General features: G+C 46.5%; 1 protein-coding gene across 1 annotated transcript in view; it reads left to right on the top strand.

Moving 5' to 3' along the window:
• CABP7 (calcium binding protein 7) overlaps positions 1-15947 on the top strand; it is a 49842-nt gene that overhangs the window by 13299 nt on the left and 20596 nt on the right. The window contains exon 5 of the mRNA XM_084819269.1: positions 3124-3267. Within this exon, the coding sequence (XP_084675395.1) occupies positions 3124-3267 (144 nt within the window). The remainder of the gene's footprint in view (positions 1-3123; positions 3268-15947) is intronic.

Below are 15947 nucleotides of genomic sequence, written 5' to 3'. Positions count from 1 at the left end.
ACAACAACAACAACAATGGTCGAAAGAGCTGGGTAAAGAAGGTTAAGGGGAGACATGACAGCAGTCTTCAAATATCTGAAAGGCAGAGTTGTTCTCTGTTGCTCCAGAGGGCCAGACTAGATCCAACATGTGAAAATTGCAGGGAAGCAGTTTTTGGCTAAACATTAGGAGAAATCTCCTAGCTGTTCAGCAATGGAAATTATTGAATGTGGCTTCTCCTTCACTGGAGGTATGTGAGCAGAGGCTGGATGCCCATCCACCAGGGATGCTGTAGCTGCACCCTGCAGTGTGGAGCCTGCATTGTGCAGGGGGTTGGACTAGATGATCTCTGAGGTCACTTCCAACTCTATGATTCTGTTCTTGTGGCTTTGGAGGCGTTAAGCAGGGCTGTGAGAGCTGGCCAGCAACCCAGGCAACTTGGGTGGAGACCCCTGGTTCTGGGCCAGGGAGGTCCAGCTCATACAGCTCCTTGGGGTCACTGTCAATCCGGGGAATGGCTAGGCAGGTCCTGCTCCCCCATCCTACTCCGAGGAGACCCCAGGTTCCAAGTCTGAGCCGGGCTGAACCTTGACACCAGGCCACATGTTGCTCTAAGAATCCTTGAAAGCCAACAGGACAATTACTTCTGAGAGTGCTTCCAATTGAGGTTTTATGGGGGGTCAAGACAATGACGTCTTCCAGTTGTAGCTCTCCCGTGTTTTCCTACCATTTCTTCCATCTGTTTTCCTACCATGAAAAATCCATTAAGGAAAAAATGCTGGAATTGCTACACAATGTTTTCTGATAGTTAGCATTAGGGGTCTCTTCACTGTATGCCTTTTCAATACCAGGTTGTTGTTGTTGTTCAGTCGTTCAGTCGTGTCCGACTCTTCGTGACCCCATGGACCATAGCATGCCAGGCCTTCCTGTCCTGCGCTCTCTCCCGGAGCGTGCTCAAGTTCATATTTAGCCTTGTGATACGTTCCATGGGGTTTTCTTGGCAAGAATACTGGAGTGGGTTGCCATTTCCTTCTCCAGTGGACCACATTTTGTCAGAACTCTCTGCCATGACCTGACCGTCTTGGGTGGCCCTGCACGGCATAGCTTATGGCTTCACTGAGTTACGCAAGCCCCTTCGCCACAACAAGGCAGTGATCCATGAAGGGGAATACCAGGTTAAGACCTTCCTTTTCTAGCAGGCAATTAACCTTTGTTGCACTGATTATTGTTATCTCTTTAATATTTTTTAACATTTTCTCAATGTTTTCACTGATGTTTTTATGGTTTTGGTTGCTGTTTTATTGGTACGGGGGGGGGGGTATGCTTGTAAGCCACTCCAGTGGCTTCTGCCCATTGGGCTGTATACACGTTTAATTAATAAATAAATCATTAATAAATATAGCCAGTTACATTTACATAAGTAATGAAAATGTAGCCACTTACATACATGGATGGATATTCGATTACTCCTTGAAACTCATGCAATGAATCAACAAATTCCAGGCTGACGTGAGGAAAACACCACGTCTCTGTTCCCACTCACCCCTGGAACATGGGGAAATGGCTACAAACATCAGAATGACCTTTCACACTTTATTTCTTAGCAAGTTGTTTATACCAGGAGTACAGATGTTTATTACCCCTTTTACACCAGGGGTGGGCAGACATCAGACTTGTGGGATTTACTTTGTTTTTTGCTAGAACACCAAAGTCCACAAACTGAAGCCAGGTACAAAATAGAGGATTGGGAAGAGGGGGAAATATACTCTTGGAATTAAGGAACAAGTGCGGCTTTGAGAACTTGCCCAGCACACAGATTTGTTTTCAGGCCCAGAGCTGAGCTGACAATCCTTTCCCACACAATAAAAATCCAGGCCTGGTTTCCCCCACAAGCTTTCTTCCATCTCACAGTAACCTAATATAAAATACAAGGGGGTGGGGAAACCTTTTTGTTATCACACCATTGGGAGTCAAACCCTGGGTGATAGACTTCAAATAACCCAGAATTCTATCCCAATTTACCTTCTGCTCATCCCTGTTGTACACAAACCAGAAACGGGGAATCCAAAGACCTTGTCTGCTAAGGTAGGTGGACAGGATCTGTGCCATGCAAGTCTTTCTGGAGTGAGAGGACAAAGGCGGGTGGTGCTTGAACTGTGAAGCCTGGCCTGTACACTCTGGCATTTCTTGGGGTCCTGGGGACAGTAATTGAGGGGTGTAATGGCTCTCAGAGGGGTGGAACGTTCTCTCCCTTGTTTTGTGCCAGTACAAAACAAAGTAGAACTGTGGGTCAGGTATGGAATAGTACTATTTATCTGTTTGTTTGTTTGTTTGTATTTATGTATTTCATTTCTATACCACCCAACAGCCGAAGCTCTCTGGGCGGTTCACAACCATTAAAACCTCAAATTACAGCATAAAACAATATAAAATATGAAAGCTTGAAACCACAATATAAAAGTACAACCAGAATAAAGCAGCAATGCAGAGATTTAAAATACAGATTTAAAACAGCAGAGCTGAAAGACTAGAGTGCTAAAATGCTGGGGAAAGAAAAAGGTCTTCACCTGGTGCGGAAAGGAGTACAATGTAAGTGCCAGGTGAACCTGTCTAGGGAGCTCATTCCACAGCCGGGCTGCCACAGCAGAAAAGGTTGTTTTCCTGGTAGCCACCCACCTCACTTCCTTTGGCAGGGGATCTTGGAGAAGGAACCCCTGAAGATGATCTTAGGGTCCAGGCAAGTACATATATATAGTATCTGTGCAATGCTGCAGAATGTTCAAAGCTCTGACTTAGAAAAAAAATCTCATGCTCTTATCACAGTTCTGCTTCCAGGTTTTGGAGGAGCCTTGGGCAAGATGCTCTCAGAGGCTTCCCTCCCTGAGTGCACTGACCCACCTCCTCACCACAGTTGCTACTGCCCCATCATTTGCCTCTCCCTCGGACCGCAATCCACAACACCTCCCAGAGGGAGAGAACAAGATGGATACTAGAAGTTACTGCTCCTTTTCCTTGCTCAGAGAGGACAGGTGAACAGGTGGCAACAGCAAGAAGGAAGAACGACAGGGAAGAACTTCGTGGTGGCCCCCTACCAGGGCATGGCTCTTGGCTACATAACTCCCTCTTCTCTCTCTCTCTTTGCAGAGATCCGCGAGGCATTCAAAGTCTTTGACCGAGATGGCAACGGTTTCATCTCCAAACAGGAGCTCGGCACAGCAATGAGGTCCCTTGGTTACATGCCCAACGAGGTGGAGTTAGAAGTCATCATCCAGAGACTGGACATGGATGGTAAGGTTTTGGGGGAGGGGAGGGGAGGGTTTAGACTCCCCTTTTTCTTTCGGTTGTGCCTCTCTTTTCAAGGGAATCCCCAGTTCCCTCTTCCATCACTGATCGGAGTTTATTCTAACCCATAACTGGATACATTTTGTGTGACAGGGGAAAATGTGCAGCGCTAAACGTTTTTGTGCACTTGTTGGCATTTGAGGTTTCATGAGAAACAGCTAGGCCATTTCCTAAAAAAGAAAAAGGACGAGGATAAAAGAAGATATCAAGAAACAGAAAGTAACTATGAAAACTTTCCACAGTGATAGCTGTGTTAAGTCTGTTGTAGCAAAAAGGAGTCTTGTGACACCTTAAAGATGAATGTATTTCTTATAGCCTAGCCAGGGATGGGCAACCTCACACCTGAGGACCGAATCCAGCCCTCTGGGGTTCCCCAGGTGGCCATGCCTTCCTACCCTGGCCCCACCCCCTTTCCCCCTGACAGCCCATCATTTGGTAGTTTCTTGAATTTTGTGTGGTTTCCCCATTCTAAAAGGTTGATAATGCCTCTCCTAAGACTTAGTTACTAGCAGGAAGAGCTTTAGGCTACAATATGTGGATATTTTGGCCCCACCCCTTTTGCCTTTGGCCCCACCCCTTTGCTTTTGGCTCCACCCACGACTAAAATTCCTCTGAAACTGCATTTCAAAGAGGTTCCCCATCCCTGGCCTAAGCTTTTGTGGGCTAGAGGTCACGTCGTCCGATGCATCACATGAATACTGCTTCCTTTTAAATGTCATCATATTATACTAATAGCATATTGGAGCCTTCCCTTACAGCTCTATTCCTTGGAAGACTCTTAGAGCAATACGACAATGGAACCCATTCCCTAGGGAGGCGGTGGGCTCTCCCACACTGGAGGCATTCGAGACGAGGCTGGGCTGCCATCTGTCGGGGATGCTCTGACTTGGATTCCTTCACTGAGCAGGGGGTTGGACTCGATGGCCTTGTAGGCCCCTTCCAACCCTACTATTCTGTGATTCTATGAGTCCACATTTCTTCATGTTTCTCTTTCTTTCTCTACCCATTCTTATGTTCACTTCCTTCTTTCCTGATCTTTTCTTTGTTTCTTTCTGTAGAAAACATTCTGGTGAGGAGGATGCTCATGGATTGTGCTGGCTGGGGGGTGTGGGGCACCAGTTTACTTGTGCAGTTGCTGGGAAAGCTTAAAATAAACCATGTCCCTGACTGTGAAGCAGGTTAGCTTGCGAGTGTCCCTGGCTGGGCTGGATTTTTGTGCATTTTGCGTATCTCTGTGGCCTGGCTCACTTTCACGACCCACCTGAACTGTTACATGTGCAAGAAGTCACCTTACTGTGACCAGAGGCAAGTTATTTTTGCACATGAAGGTCTTGAGTGTGTAGGTTCATCTGGGGGGCTTGAAAATGGATGAGATGGTCTTCTGGTTCCTTTTGGACATGGAGAGGAGCAGGTTGAGTCTTTGTTAGGGATGTACGGACCGTGTAAAATCTGCTCCGTCTGTGTTTTGTGGATTGTCAGGTGCCTTTTGTTCCATCGTCTGCCCACAGACGGATGCAAATATTTTTTGTCATCATGGGGAAAAATATGCAAATAATTACATAAGTATTTACATAAGTATTTACATAATTTACCTTAGTATGTAACATTTAGTGTATTGTTCCCCATTCCATTCAACTTTTCCTCAGCAGAAACTTACATATTTTCCTACGTATTTATATGCGTACATTTCGGGAAAGTAAAAAAATCATCCAAAATTCCACAGACTCCATGTGGCCTGTGGGGGTTGCTCCACAGCAGATTCCTCAGGTCGGATTCTTAGAAATCCAAGCTCATTTTAGTCCATCTCGAATTTCTCCAGCATCCCTAGTCTTTGTGATCTTTTATTCCTCTACATCTCAGGGTGTGAATAGCAAGTTGTCCTGTTGGGTTCCTGACGAGCCTTCATAGCATCAAGGTGTTGCATTAGATGAAGGCACAGCAGCTTGGGACAAAGAGAGCCAAGGCCTAATCGTCCCTGAGGCTGTCAACCTGTGTCGGGACTACACCACTTCAGACTGCAGGTGTAGACTCACAGGATTGATTGCTCTTCTATACCAACAAAATACAATAAATCCCTGCACATAGAAAGATAGCATATCAAGGGGAAAGCTAGGTTAGAACTGTTCTGTATGTTTGTTTGTTTGTTTGTTTGTTTATTATATTTCTATACCTCCCAATAGCTGAAGCTCTCTGGGTGGTTCACAAGAACCTCACATGGACCTCTTTTCTTCTATGGAAAGTGGCACACAAATTGGTTTGATGTTGGGGAAGGGGGTTATACCTTTCCCCCATGCAATTTCTTAGATTGAAATCCCCTTCCCTGCTGCTAATACCCTCAGGGTAGAGAAGGCAGGTTCTATATTTTGGGGCGGGGGGGGGGAGGAATCTTGCTTCTCCTTTTCTCACTTCCCGTCCTTTCCCCTTCTACCCCTTTCTCTCCCATCTGGGTTTCCTGCCTGCTTGCCCCTCCCGCACCCAGGCCCCCAGCTGATGTGCTTCTACTGTGACCATTGCCAGAGCTATTACAGATTTGATGTTCCTGGCTAAAGGGAATATTTGTCTCTGAGAAAGAGTCTCATCCCAGAGCTGTAAAAAAAACCTCTTGATGGCTCCATAACATACAGCTTGTGAATTTGCCAGAGGGGGGGGGGGGCTGCTCACTCTCCTTTCCTCAGTGCAGATAGACTTGGTAGTGGTGGAGAAGCTGTCCTTGCTCAGCCAGAACCACAGGGCAGGCCAGTTGGAGCCTGGTCCTTGGCCCAGATGCCAGTGGAGGGTGATGACTCCAATGTCAGTGGGGTGGTGAATCTGCTCTGGGTTTCAGTCCGAACCAGTCAGAACTCTGAAGGAGCTAGCTAGCTCCTTTGGAGTTCTGACTGGTTCGGACTAAAACCCAGAGCGGATTCTCTGCGAAGCACCTTGGAGAGCCCCTTTGGAATTCTGACTGATTTGGACTGAAACCCGGAGCGGATTCACTACCCCACTGACAACGGAGCGACCAGCCTCCACTGCCAGGTGCTCCGGAAGGGCCCATTTACTGTGCCCAGTGGCGCCGATGCTGTCCTTGAATTAACGCCCCCGTGCCTTGCTCCCTTTTGCCACAGGTCCACTCGGCTACTTTTTTCGAAGGCTACGGGGAGGGGAGGAGCGTGATCCCCACCCCAACTCTATTCAACCCCCCCACACACCATCTCTCCAGCCTGTCTCTTTGGGGCTACGAGCCTGGCTGAGGCAGGCAGCCTGGTCTCCAGCTCTGCCTTGCTTTACTCTTTCACGCAGCCTGTCTGTCCCGATCTGCCACATATGACGTCCTGAGCAGGCTCTCTCTTTTGCTAGCTGGCTGTTTGCCTGCCCCCGGGGTCGGCCTGGTCAGGCAGCTGCTGAGGGCCCACACCCCAGCTGGGGCCCACTAGCGAGACACCCCCGGAATTGCTTCTCCTCTTAGCCCTTGCAGCCTGCTCGTTCACCTGCCTCTCGCTCTGGCCCAGGCAATGGAGGTGGCGAGAAAAAGGAGCAGGAGATGCCGCGGCCCACTCGCTCTCTGGCTCTCTGCCTGCCAAGCAAGCCAGTGGCAGCAAGGAGGAGGAAGAGGGGGAGGAGCCAGAGCAGCTGCGGACAACGTCAGTGAGAAGGAAGACTCGCTAGGGAGGGGACCCTTTGAGGATGTCTTGCCGAAGGACCCTCAAATCCTGGAGCCAACACTGCCTGCCCCTCTGCCCTCAGGATGACAGGGGAACCAAACAGGGGAGCAGTCCTGTTACTTATTGTGACTGCCCTTCTACCTAATCTACCTAAGAGAGCAGCGTGGTGTAGTGGTGAGAGTGTTGGCCTGGGAGCTGGGGGATTCGGGTCCTAGTCCCTGCTTGGCCATGGAAGCTCTTGGAAGGTGACTTTGGGCCCGTCACAGACTCTCAGCCCAGCCTACCTCACGGGGTTGTTGTTGTGAGGATAAAATGGAGAGGAGGAGGATAATGAAAGCCCCCTTGGGTTCCTTGCAAGAGGAAAAAAGGCGGGAAATAAATAAATAAATAAGCAAGCAAGCAAGCAAGCAAGCTCGTTAGAAGGCTATGGGCAACACGATTTGGTCATGGGGGAGTCAGGGGGTGCTTGTACATTTCACCCTCCTGAACTTTATCCCCATATTTCAATCTCACAATTGCTATCTCCCATCTCCCTCTTTAACAAAAGCACCTGAAAAAATCTACAGTGAGTGGAGGTCCTGCATAGCCAGTGAGCATCTGGACTGTGCCTTTTCCCTGTCCCACAGCCAAAATCCCCGATTCATGCACCAGATTGTTGAGAATGGTGACAGTTTCTGTGCTCACAAGGCTTAAAGGGGTGGCTCTCCCTCTGTCTACAGACAGCGGCATAGTGGAGGGGAGCACAGATCCAGGACTTTTCTCAGAGCAGAAACAGTTACATCATCTGGCGGTAGGGATGTACAGATTTTGTTAAATCCATTCCATCTGTCTTTTGTAGATTGCCAGGCATCTTTCATTCCATCGTCCGTACATTTACATTTACATAATCAGATTTATTTTTAAGGGTTGCATGAGAATTTCATTCCACTTGTGCAAGGATGCATTAGCTCTAATGTGCATTAGTGCAATTGCGCATTAATGTTAATGAGCATTAGCACAAGTGTGAATTCGTGCAAATCCCTCCCCCCCAAAGTGAACAACCAGTCAAGTCTGTGGAATCCATGTGACTCGGAAAGCTGGTCCACTGAGGAATCAGGAGGTCGGATTCATAGAAATCCAACTCACTTAAATCTCTTGTAGATTTCTCCGACATCCCTATCTGGCAGAGCACCAGGGTAATTGATGGACTTTCCTTGCTCTGGCAAGCAAATATAGTGATAATGAGGCTTTCAGGTTTTCCTGTTGTCTGTGACAGATGAGCATAGAGGAAGTCAGAGAATGAGGAAAATAAGCAAAGGCTGGATGCTTCTTACCTTTTCTTTGATGAGGTTCCTACTTCAAACTAGCAGTTTAAATGGAAACTCTTTGCACGATTGTTTGCAGAAAAAACGTTGCATTTCAGCTGTCTGAAGATATTTGGTTAAAGCCCAATGTGTTTTACTGAGTTGACCCCTACAGTCAGAAGTAAGCGCCACTGAGTTCAATGAAGCTTACTCCCAGGTTACTATGCACAGGATTATAGTCATGGCCCATAAACTTAATGTGAGATTTTATTAGCGGCTTGTTTGTTTGGGATGTTGGTGCTTATGATGGAGTTTTTAACAAGCATGTTAGCTCCTTTGAATATAAATAATAGAAAAGCAGCGATTAGATATATAGATATATCCTTGCAGAGGTTGTGATGGACTCTCCTTGGGGTGGGGAGGGGGCTCTAGGGTCTGTCATGATAAGCTCCTGTACTCCAAAATTTACCACGACACAACTTCCTATGTACCTTAATGGGGGAGGGTGGTAAGAGGTGAAGATAAATATTTGCAGATATTTTGAAATGTCCTGAAATTCCTAATTTTCCTGTTCATGTGCTGTAGGATACAAGGAAGTCAGGACTGGAGAACCAGGAGATGCTAGTGCTTGCTGAAATCCTCCGAACTTTACTCCAAAGCTCAGTTCGGCTCACTCCAGTTCTTGTTCGCGATCTGTTTTTCCATTCGTTCGAACGAGAAACGTTTTGCATTTTTCAAGTGCACACTTTGCGAATGCGAACACACATTTGGGAATTTGTGAACATTTTCGGAGAACATGCGCTCCCATTCCCGTTTGGGGTTGCAAACAGGGCATTTCTGAGTGTTTTGCAAACCAAAATGAAATTCTCATACATCCCTACTTGGAAGTGAGTCAAATTGAGTTCAATAGAACTTACTCCCTAATGTACAGGGCTGCAGGCTTCGATTTGTTGGCATGTCTTGATTGTCAGCAGGCATAAAATATTTATTGAATGATTGCTTAGGGTTTTTTTTAATTTCATTTGATTTTGATTTTTATTCACTTATTTATTTAAGGGATTGATATACCACAGCAGTACAGACGTTCCCAGGGCATAAATCTCATCAGCTCTCAGCTGCCAAAAATACTAATTACAGTTTATTACACTTTATTAAATACTGTCAGACACTGGCCAGATCTATGCCTTCTGTCAAATCATTACGATGCCATCATGGTAATGCTATATCCCTCTTGCACATTTATATCTTGTAGGACACACAACGCCATTTATTGTGGCTTCAAGCTACAATATGGCTGGTATATTTTTTATTTTAACTCCACCCCTTTTGCCTTGGGCCCTGCCCCTTCGCCTTTTGCTCCTCCCACCCCTGGAATTCAGACCACAAGAGCTCCTCTGAAACTGAATCCAGCCCTTGGGCTGAAAGGGGTTCCCCACCCCTGAGCTATTAGATAGTCATATACCAAACTCGATCTATTAAATATTTGAACTCAAACATCCTAGGATTATAGATCAGATGCAGATAACAAATATTCAGAAAGTCTTTGAGCTTTAAGAGATTATCTGGGACAGAACTTGCAGATAGGAACTTTGACAATAATTTTTGGAAATGACATTATTAATTGTGTGATAGTGTTCTTTGCCATATAGTAATGCACTAGTCTTAATCCTCTTTTACAGCTATTTAAGTCAATGGCCATGACCACTATATCTCATGGCAATGAATTCCATACTTCCTTTTGTCTGTCCTAAATCCTGTCCCAGCTAAACTGATTGACAGAAGGACTTAATACAGAAAGTACTTTACACATAACACATTATTCTCTTCTGGAATTTGTTGCCATGGGATGTGGCATTGGACATTGGCTTAGGACAAGTTTATGCTGGCAACAGAGTTCAGAGGTGGTTGAATGGGGCTGTGTTATCAGACTCCAGAAAGGGAAAGCACATTTTTTTAAAACCTCCATAGACTTAAACAAACCAGCCCACACGTTCTACAGGGATCAGGCTGGGCTTTTTCTGTCTGATGTGCTTGTTCTTTTTTTGTTTTTACTGGCTGGAAGTTGTGGTTTTTCACATGGGGGAACATTAAAACATGGCATCCCTTCCCCCTCCAGTCTAAAATGGCACAGCACAGACTCACAGCAGGGTTTTAGGAATAGAAACCCCAAACCCGCCATCTAACCTACTGTAAAGCTCTCTGAAATGTGGCCTACATGTGCAGCGAAATCATCAGCATCCACTCTTTATTTATATCCCGCTTGTCCATACAAAAGGAAGCCCAAAGCAGCTATCAGCATCATCCTACAGAATAAAAGAGTACCAAATAAAATATAAAAATGATATGAAAAAAGAATTCTAACAATAAAAATACTTTGCTAAACTTATAAACAAACTTTCCATTCAAAATTTAAACATTGGGCCAGTGAATAAGTACAGAATTCATAAATATATTGAACAAACAAGGGGATAATGAAATACAACCCATATTTTAACCAAAAATACACACTTATATCCAGCAGCAGCAGCCAGTATAGTAACCTGTTTGGAAATATGATTAAAACAGACAAATCACCCTAGAACCAAGAGGGAAAAACTAGACAGAACCAATTAATACAGTAATTGTACAGAATGCAAAGAACCACCGTACCCTGAAACCCTCTCATATCAAAGCTGCCCTCTCACCACAGCCCTACCACAGCAAAGCTGTGAGCTAGAAGTCCCTTCAGCCAAGACCCCCCTCTCAAAAAAACTGGGACCCCCAGATGTAGCACTCGAAGATCCAGGTCTCTCTGAAGAAACAGAGTCCTTTACAGCAGGGACTTCACTCTCCCCAGTGCCTGCTCACCAACACGAGTGCTAAATCTGCTCCTCCATAAATCCCATGGAATAACGAGACAAACTCTCAGGATGCTGGGGAAAAAATGAAGATTTATTCCAAGGAGTAGCCCTATGCATTTCGGCCACGAAGAATATATATAGGCCTTCCTCAGGGCCTAGAGCAAAGAAGGAAGAAAAGGACAAGAACACATAAATATACATCTTAGAAAATAAAACATTCATTTAAAAAAAAATGGTAATAATAGTAAGTGGCAGACTGCAGAAATGCCTGTGACAACTTACTCAGTATTTCTGGAAGCACCTGCAGAGATCTCTGGAAACGATAGGGCAGTATCCAACGGGGAGCTTACGCGCCCACCGATTCTTTTGCGCCATGCCGATTCCCTTGCACGAGCGGCACCCACCATTTACAGAAAGGGGATATAGCGCTTCTGGGGGTGACCTAAAATGAGCAGAAACACTCATTCCTGGAACAGGGCAGGTCCGCAGAGCTCGCATATGGGAGCTCTGCCTACCTGTCCTGATCCTGAAGTGAGCATTTCCACTCATTTGGGGCTTCCTCTAGGAAGCGCTAAATCCCCATTGTGTAAGCAATGGGTTCCGCTTGCGCAACGGTATCAGCAGGAGCCACTGCTTGTGGAAGGGAATTGTCAGGCAGAAGGCGTATTGCCCAGTACCTCCAAGATGAATCCTCCAACTAGTGACATCTCAGATATGCAGTACTTTATATATAGACCGAAGTATGTTAGCTGTATCCATGTAGTTTCTGATTAGGCTCAAGGTCTCCCACTTGTAGACGTGCAGCATATTCTTAGGGAGGATCTCAAAAGTACTGAACTTTACAAAATAGGCTGAAACTCCAGCTCTTCATGAAGACCCACAGGGGCCAGTGTTTTCAACCTTAGAATAGGGATGTCAGAGGAATCCAGTGTGGGGCGGTGGAGTTTGATGAGCTTTCACCAGCTCCCCCCCCCCATCTGTTCCATCTTCTGCCAGCTGGCCCGACTCAGTGCACAACAAGTTCGGCCAGCTGGCAGAATTTCCGCAGATTTGTTTTGCCTAAAAAAATTCTGCACAAGTTTCAGCTGTGAATTGTGCACATTTTTGCAATTTGTGCAAATTACAGCCACGATTTGCACCATTTACAGCTGAAATTTGTGCAAATTAACAAATTTGCGCAATTTGCAGGGGTGATTTGTACAGATCTCTATTTGTGCAAATCTCTATTCATGCAAATTGCAACCAAGACAAAAAAATGTGTTAAAAGTCCCCTGAACCCGGGGAAACTGCATGGCTAGGCTTGCAAAAGCAAGCGAAGAGAGGCATGTTGCAGAAGTCCAGCGAGCGAAAAAGGGCTGGATTTCCCAGTGATGGACATCCCTACCTTAGAATTAGGGATGTGCAAACTCATCCCCATCTGGGTTCTCCGGACGTCCGCCCAGCCCCTGCCTCTGTTCACCAGTCTCCGGATTGTACTCGAGCCCATCCCACGTTCAGTGAGCAGCCTGCACTCACCCCAGTGGCCTCGTCAAGCTCCAGGGTCGCAATTTTTTTGAGAAATAGAATGGCAAGTGCAAAAATACACTTTTTTGTATATGTGAAAATGCGCATTTTGTGAATGTGCATATTCACATGTGCAAAAGTGCGTATTTTTGCGAATGCGCAGATTTGTGTATGCGCGAAATGAACATTTTTACAAATATGCACATTTTTGCTATCGCCATTTTATTTCTCAAAAAATGGTGACCGCAAAGCTCGATGATGCTGGCATGGTGAGTGTAGGCAATTCACCGAGCACGGGCAGAGGACGAGCAGGGGCAGGGGCTCAGGGAGCAGGGCTCGGGGATGCAGGCAGGGGGGGTTCCGCCAAATTCCCGGACTGAATCGGGTGCCTGTGCCATCCCTACTTAGAATCCGTTCAAGTTCTTCTTTTGTTTGTTTTAAGGATCTTATCCTCAGTTGTAGAAAGTTTTGGCAGAGCCCAAAACCTATTATCTTTTTTTTCAGCCCTAAAAAATTACCTATCAAAGGAGTGCCCCATTTCTTGTTTCTAATATTGCACAGATGTTCATCTATCCATAATTTAAGGGCTCTGGACGTTTTGCACACATAGAGTTTGTTACAGGGGCATCAGACGGCATAAATCACACCACTTGTACTACAATTGTTTCAGGGGATATATATTTTTAGGTCGATCAGAAATTCGATTTCAACCATCTATACATGGTGCCCACAAAGGTGATGCCCTGTGGGAGTTGTACATTATGCAGGGCCGAAATATGTACGGCTCCTTCTTGGGATCAAACTACATATTTTTCAAAATCTGCAGACTTTGTCTCATTATTCCATTGGTCATTTTGGATGTTCTCCAGTTTTGTTTGAGCCAACCCTGCAGGAATCCCAATCAGTTCCCCATATGGCCATGCCCCTCCCTTGGCCACACCCCTTTCTCCCAACCACCAATCATTTGGTGGTTTCCCCCACTTTAGTACACCTTTTCCCCCACTCTAAAACGTTGAAATGCCTCTCCTAAGGCTCAGCTCCTGGAGGTGAGAGCTTTAAGCTACAATAGGCTGGTATATTGGGGGGTTTGGCCCCACCCCTTTCACCTTTGGCCATGCCCACCACTAGAATTCAGCCCCTGAGAGCTTCTCTGAAATTGAATTTGGCCCTTGGCTGAATGGAGTTCTCACCCCTGGTATAGCGCGACCTTCAGATACATTCTCTGAAGATTTGGAGACAAGGGAGCATATTTTCTTTTATTCCTTCAACTTACATTAAGGCAGCTTTTCCCAACCTGGTGGCCTCCAGAAGTGTTGGACTGCAACTCCCATCATCCCCAGAAATCACAGCCAATGGGAATTGAAGTCCAGCGCATCTGGAGGGCACCAGGTTGTGGAAGACTGCTGTAAAAGAAAGCTGAATGAAGGTGAAACTCCCAATTTTGCTTAGAGTTTACAGTAAGAAGGAGCCTTGAAATTGTACATTTTCCCCTAGAACTGGGGGGGGGTGTGCTGGTGGACCCCAGCAGAAGCACGTAGGAGCAGGATTCGGCCTCGAACTATGACAGTGGCGGTGTGTTTTGCATGCCTTGATTTTCTGCTGCTGCGTCTGGCCAGGCCTGCCTCGCAGTGACAGGTGAACAAAGCTGTCCATGCAACCACGATAATTAACTCTGGCATTCCCTAATCGCTAGCCTGGAGGCCGTCCCGGCTCATCTGACCTACTCACCAGATCACCGGGATAGAGAGACACTTCCCTGGGGGAGGCCCACAGCCCTGTCTCAGTTGCCCAGCTTATTGACTTCCTTGCCAGTTTTTTAATCTGTGAGCTGCTTCCCCTAATGGGCTCTTTAACCTTTTCGCCCGCTCCTCTGAGGAGGGGTGAGGGAAGCGGGTCGACTTGCATGTGCTTGCCGTTTGTCGGGGCAGCCATAGCGCAAGACTGTGCATTTGTCTCTCAGTTGATGCTCTCGTGTTCTTTGCTTTCACAGGAGTCTCTTGCCTTAGTGGCCTGTTCCAGTGGAGGCTGGTGTCTCCAATGTCAGTGGGGTAGTGAATCCGCCCCAGGTTTTAGTCAGAACTAGTCAGAACTCTCAAGGAGCTATCCAAGCACCTTGGATAGCTCCTTTAGAGTTCTGACTAAAACCTGGAGCAGCTTCACTGCCCCACTGAGATCGGAACCACCAGCCTCCACTGTACCTACTCACAAATTCAGTGGGCCGTGTCCAATGGTGTCATGCTGCCAGTGGAAGGGAATGACTAGCCAAACAGATTTCTCCTTCCCACTTGCCATCAGTGCTGTATTGGAGCCAGGGCTCGTAGGGACGTCCTCTGCCACCCCCTCCTCAGAATTCCCTGTTTCCTCTGAGCTGAGCTGCAATTCTCATCGTAGCTGGAGGGGATGGTATTTTCTCAGCAGTACTGTCTTGTTCCCTGTTGTAATGCAAAGCCTTTTGGGTTGGCTTGGTCTCGAATGGGCAGTTCAGACCTGATAGTTTTACAAAAGACCTGCTCCTTCTGGTGAAGATGAAAACGGCTAGAACTGGTGTGTTGAGATGAATCAAAACAGCAGCTTGAATTTTTCGACTCTTGGGGGCATGGCTATGGGGACTGTCGTGATGAACGTCTGCACTTCAGAATTTACTACTTCCCCACTGACTGCATACCCCTGTCAGGACCTGGAACCCCTGAGTAACTCCTTAAGGATCTCTTTCCTCCTTACGAGTCCTACCTTCCTTGTTTTACCTTCCCCTTCCCAGTAATGTGGGGTTTAGGCTGTGGGCATGGGGTGATGGAAGCTCTAGGCACAGGGTTTAACCACAACAGTTTACTGGTATGTTAAAGCAAGCAAATCACAACTAAAGGTATTTACACAATGGAGCTGAGTGATACAAAAGGCATTAAGAGAAAATAAAAGTTGCAAAACACAAGTTCCTTTACCCTAGCTGTCCTTAGACTTCTCCAGACTGCTTCTTCCCCTGAAAGACCAAGTGCACAGTCTGGGAGTCCTCCTGGACTCTGAGCTAACTGGGGAAGCCCAGATGGCTGTGGCGTCCAGAAGTGCTTTTTACCAGCTTAGGCTGGTACACCAGCTGTGGCCCTATCTGGAGAGGACGGACCTTGCCTCAGTTATCCACACACACTAGTAACATCCAGGCTGGACTACTGTAATGCGCTATACATGGGGCTGCCTTTGAATTGTTGTTGTTGTTGTTGTTCAGTCGTTCAGTCGTGTCCGACTCTTCGTGACCCCATGGACCATAGCACGTCCATAGTTCCTCAGGCACTCTGTCTATCAGGTCTAATCCCTGAAATCTATTCCTCACCTCCACTGTATATTCATCAGGGATATGATTTAGG

The sequence above is a fragment of the Heloderma suspectum genome, chromosome 13 (assembly GCF_057233095.1).
Source record: "Heloderma suspectum isolate Gila_16-S chromosome 13, 16-S_ref, whole genome shotgun sequence".
Taxonomy (NCBI): domain Eukaryota; kingdom Metazoa; phylum Chordata; class Lepidosauria; order Squamata; family Helodermatidae; genus Heloderma; species Heloderma suspectum.
This window is presented reverse-complemented; position numbering and strand designations above follow the sequence as displayed.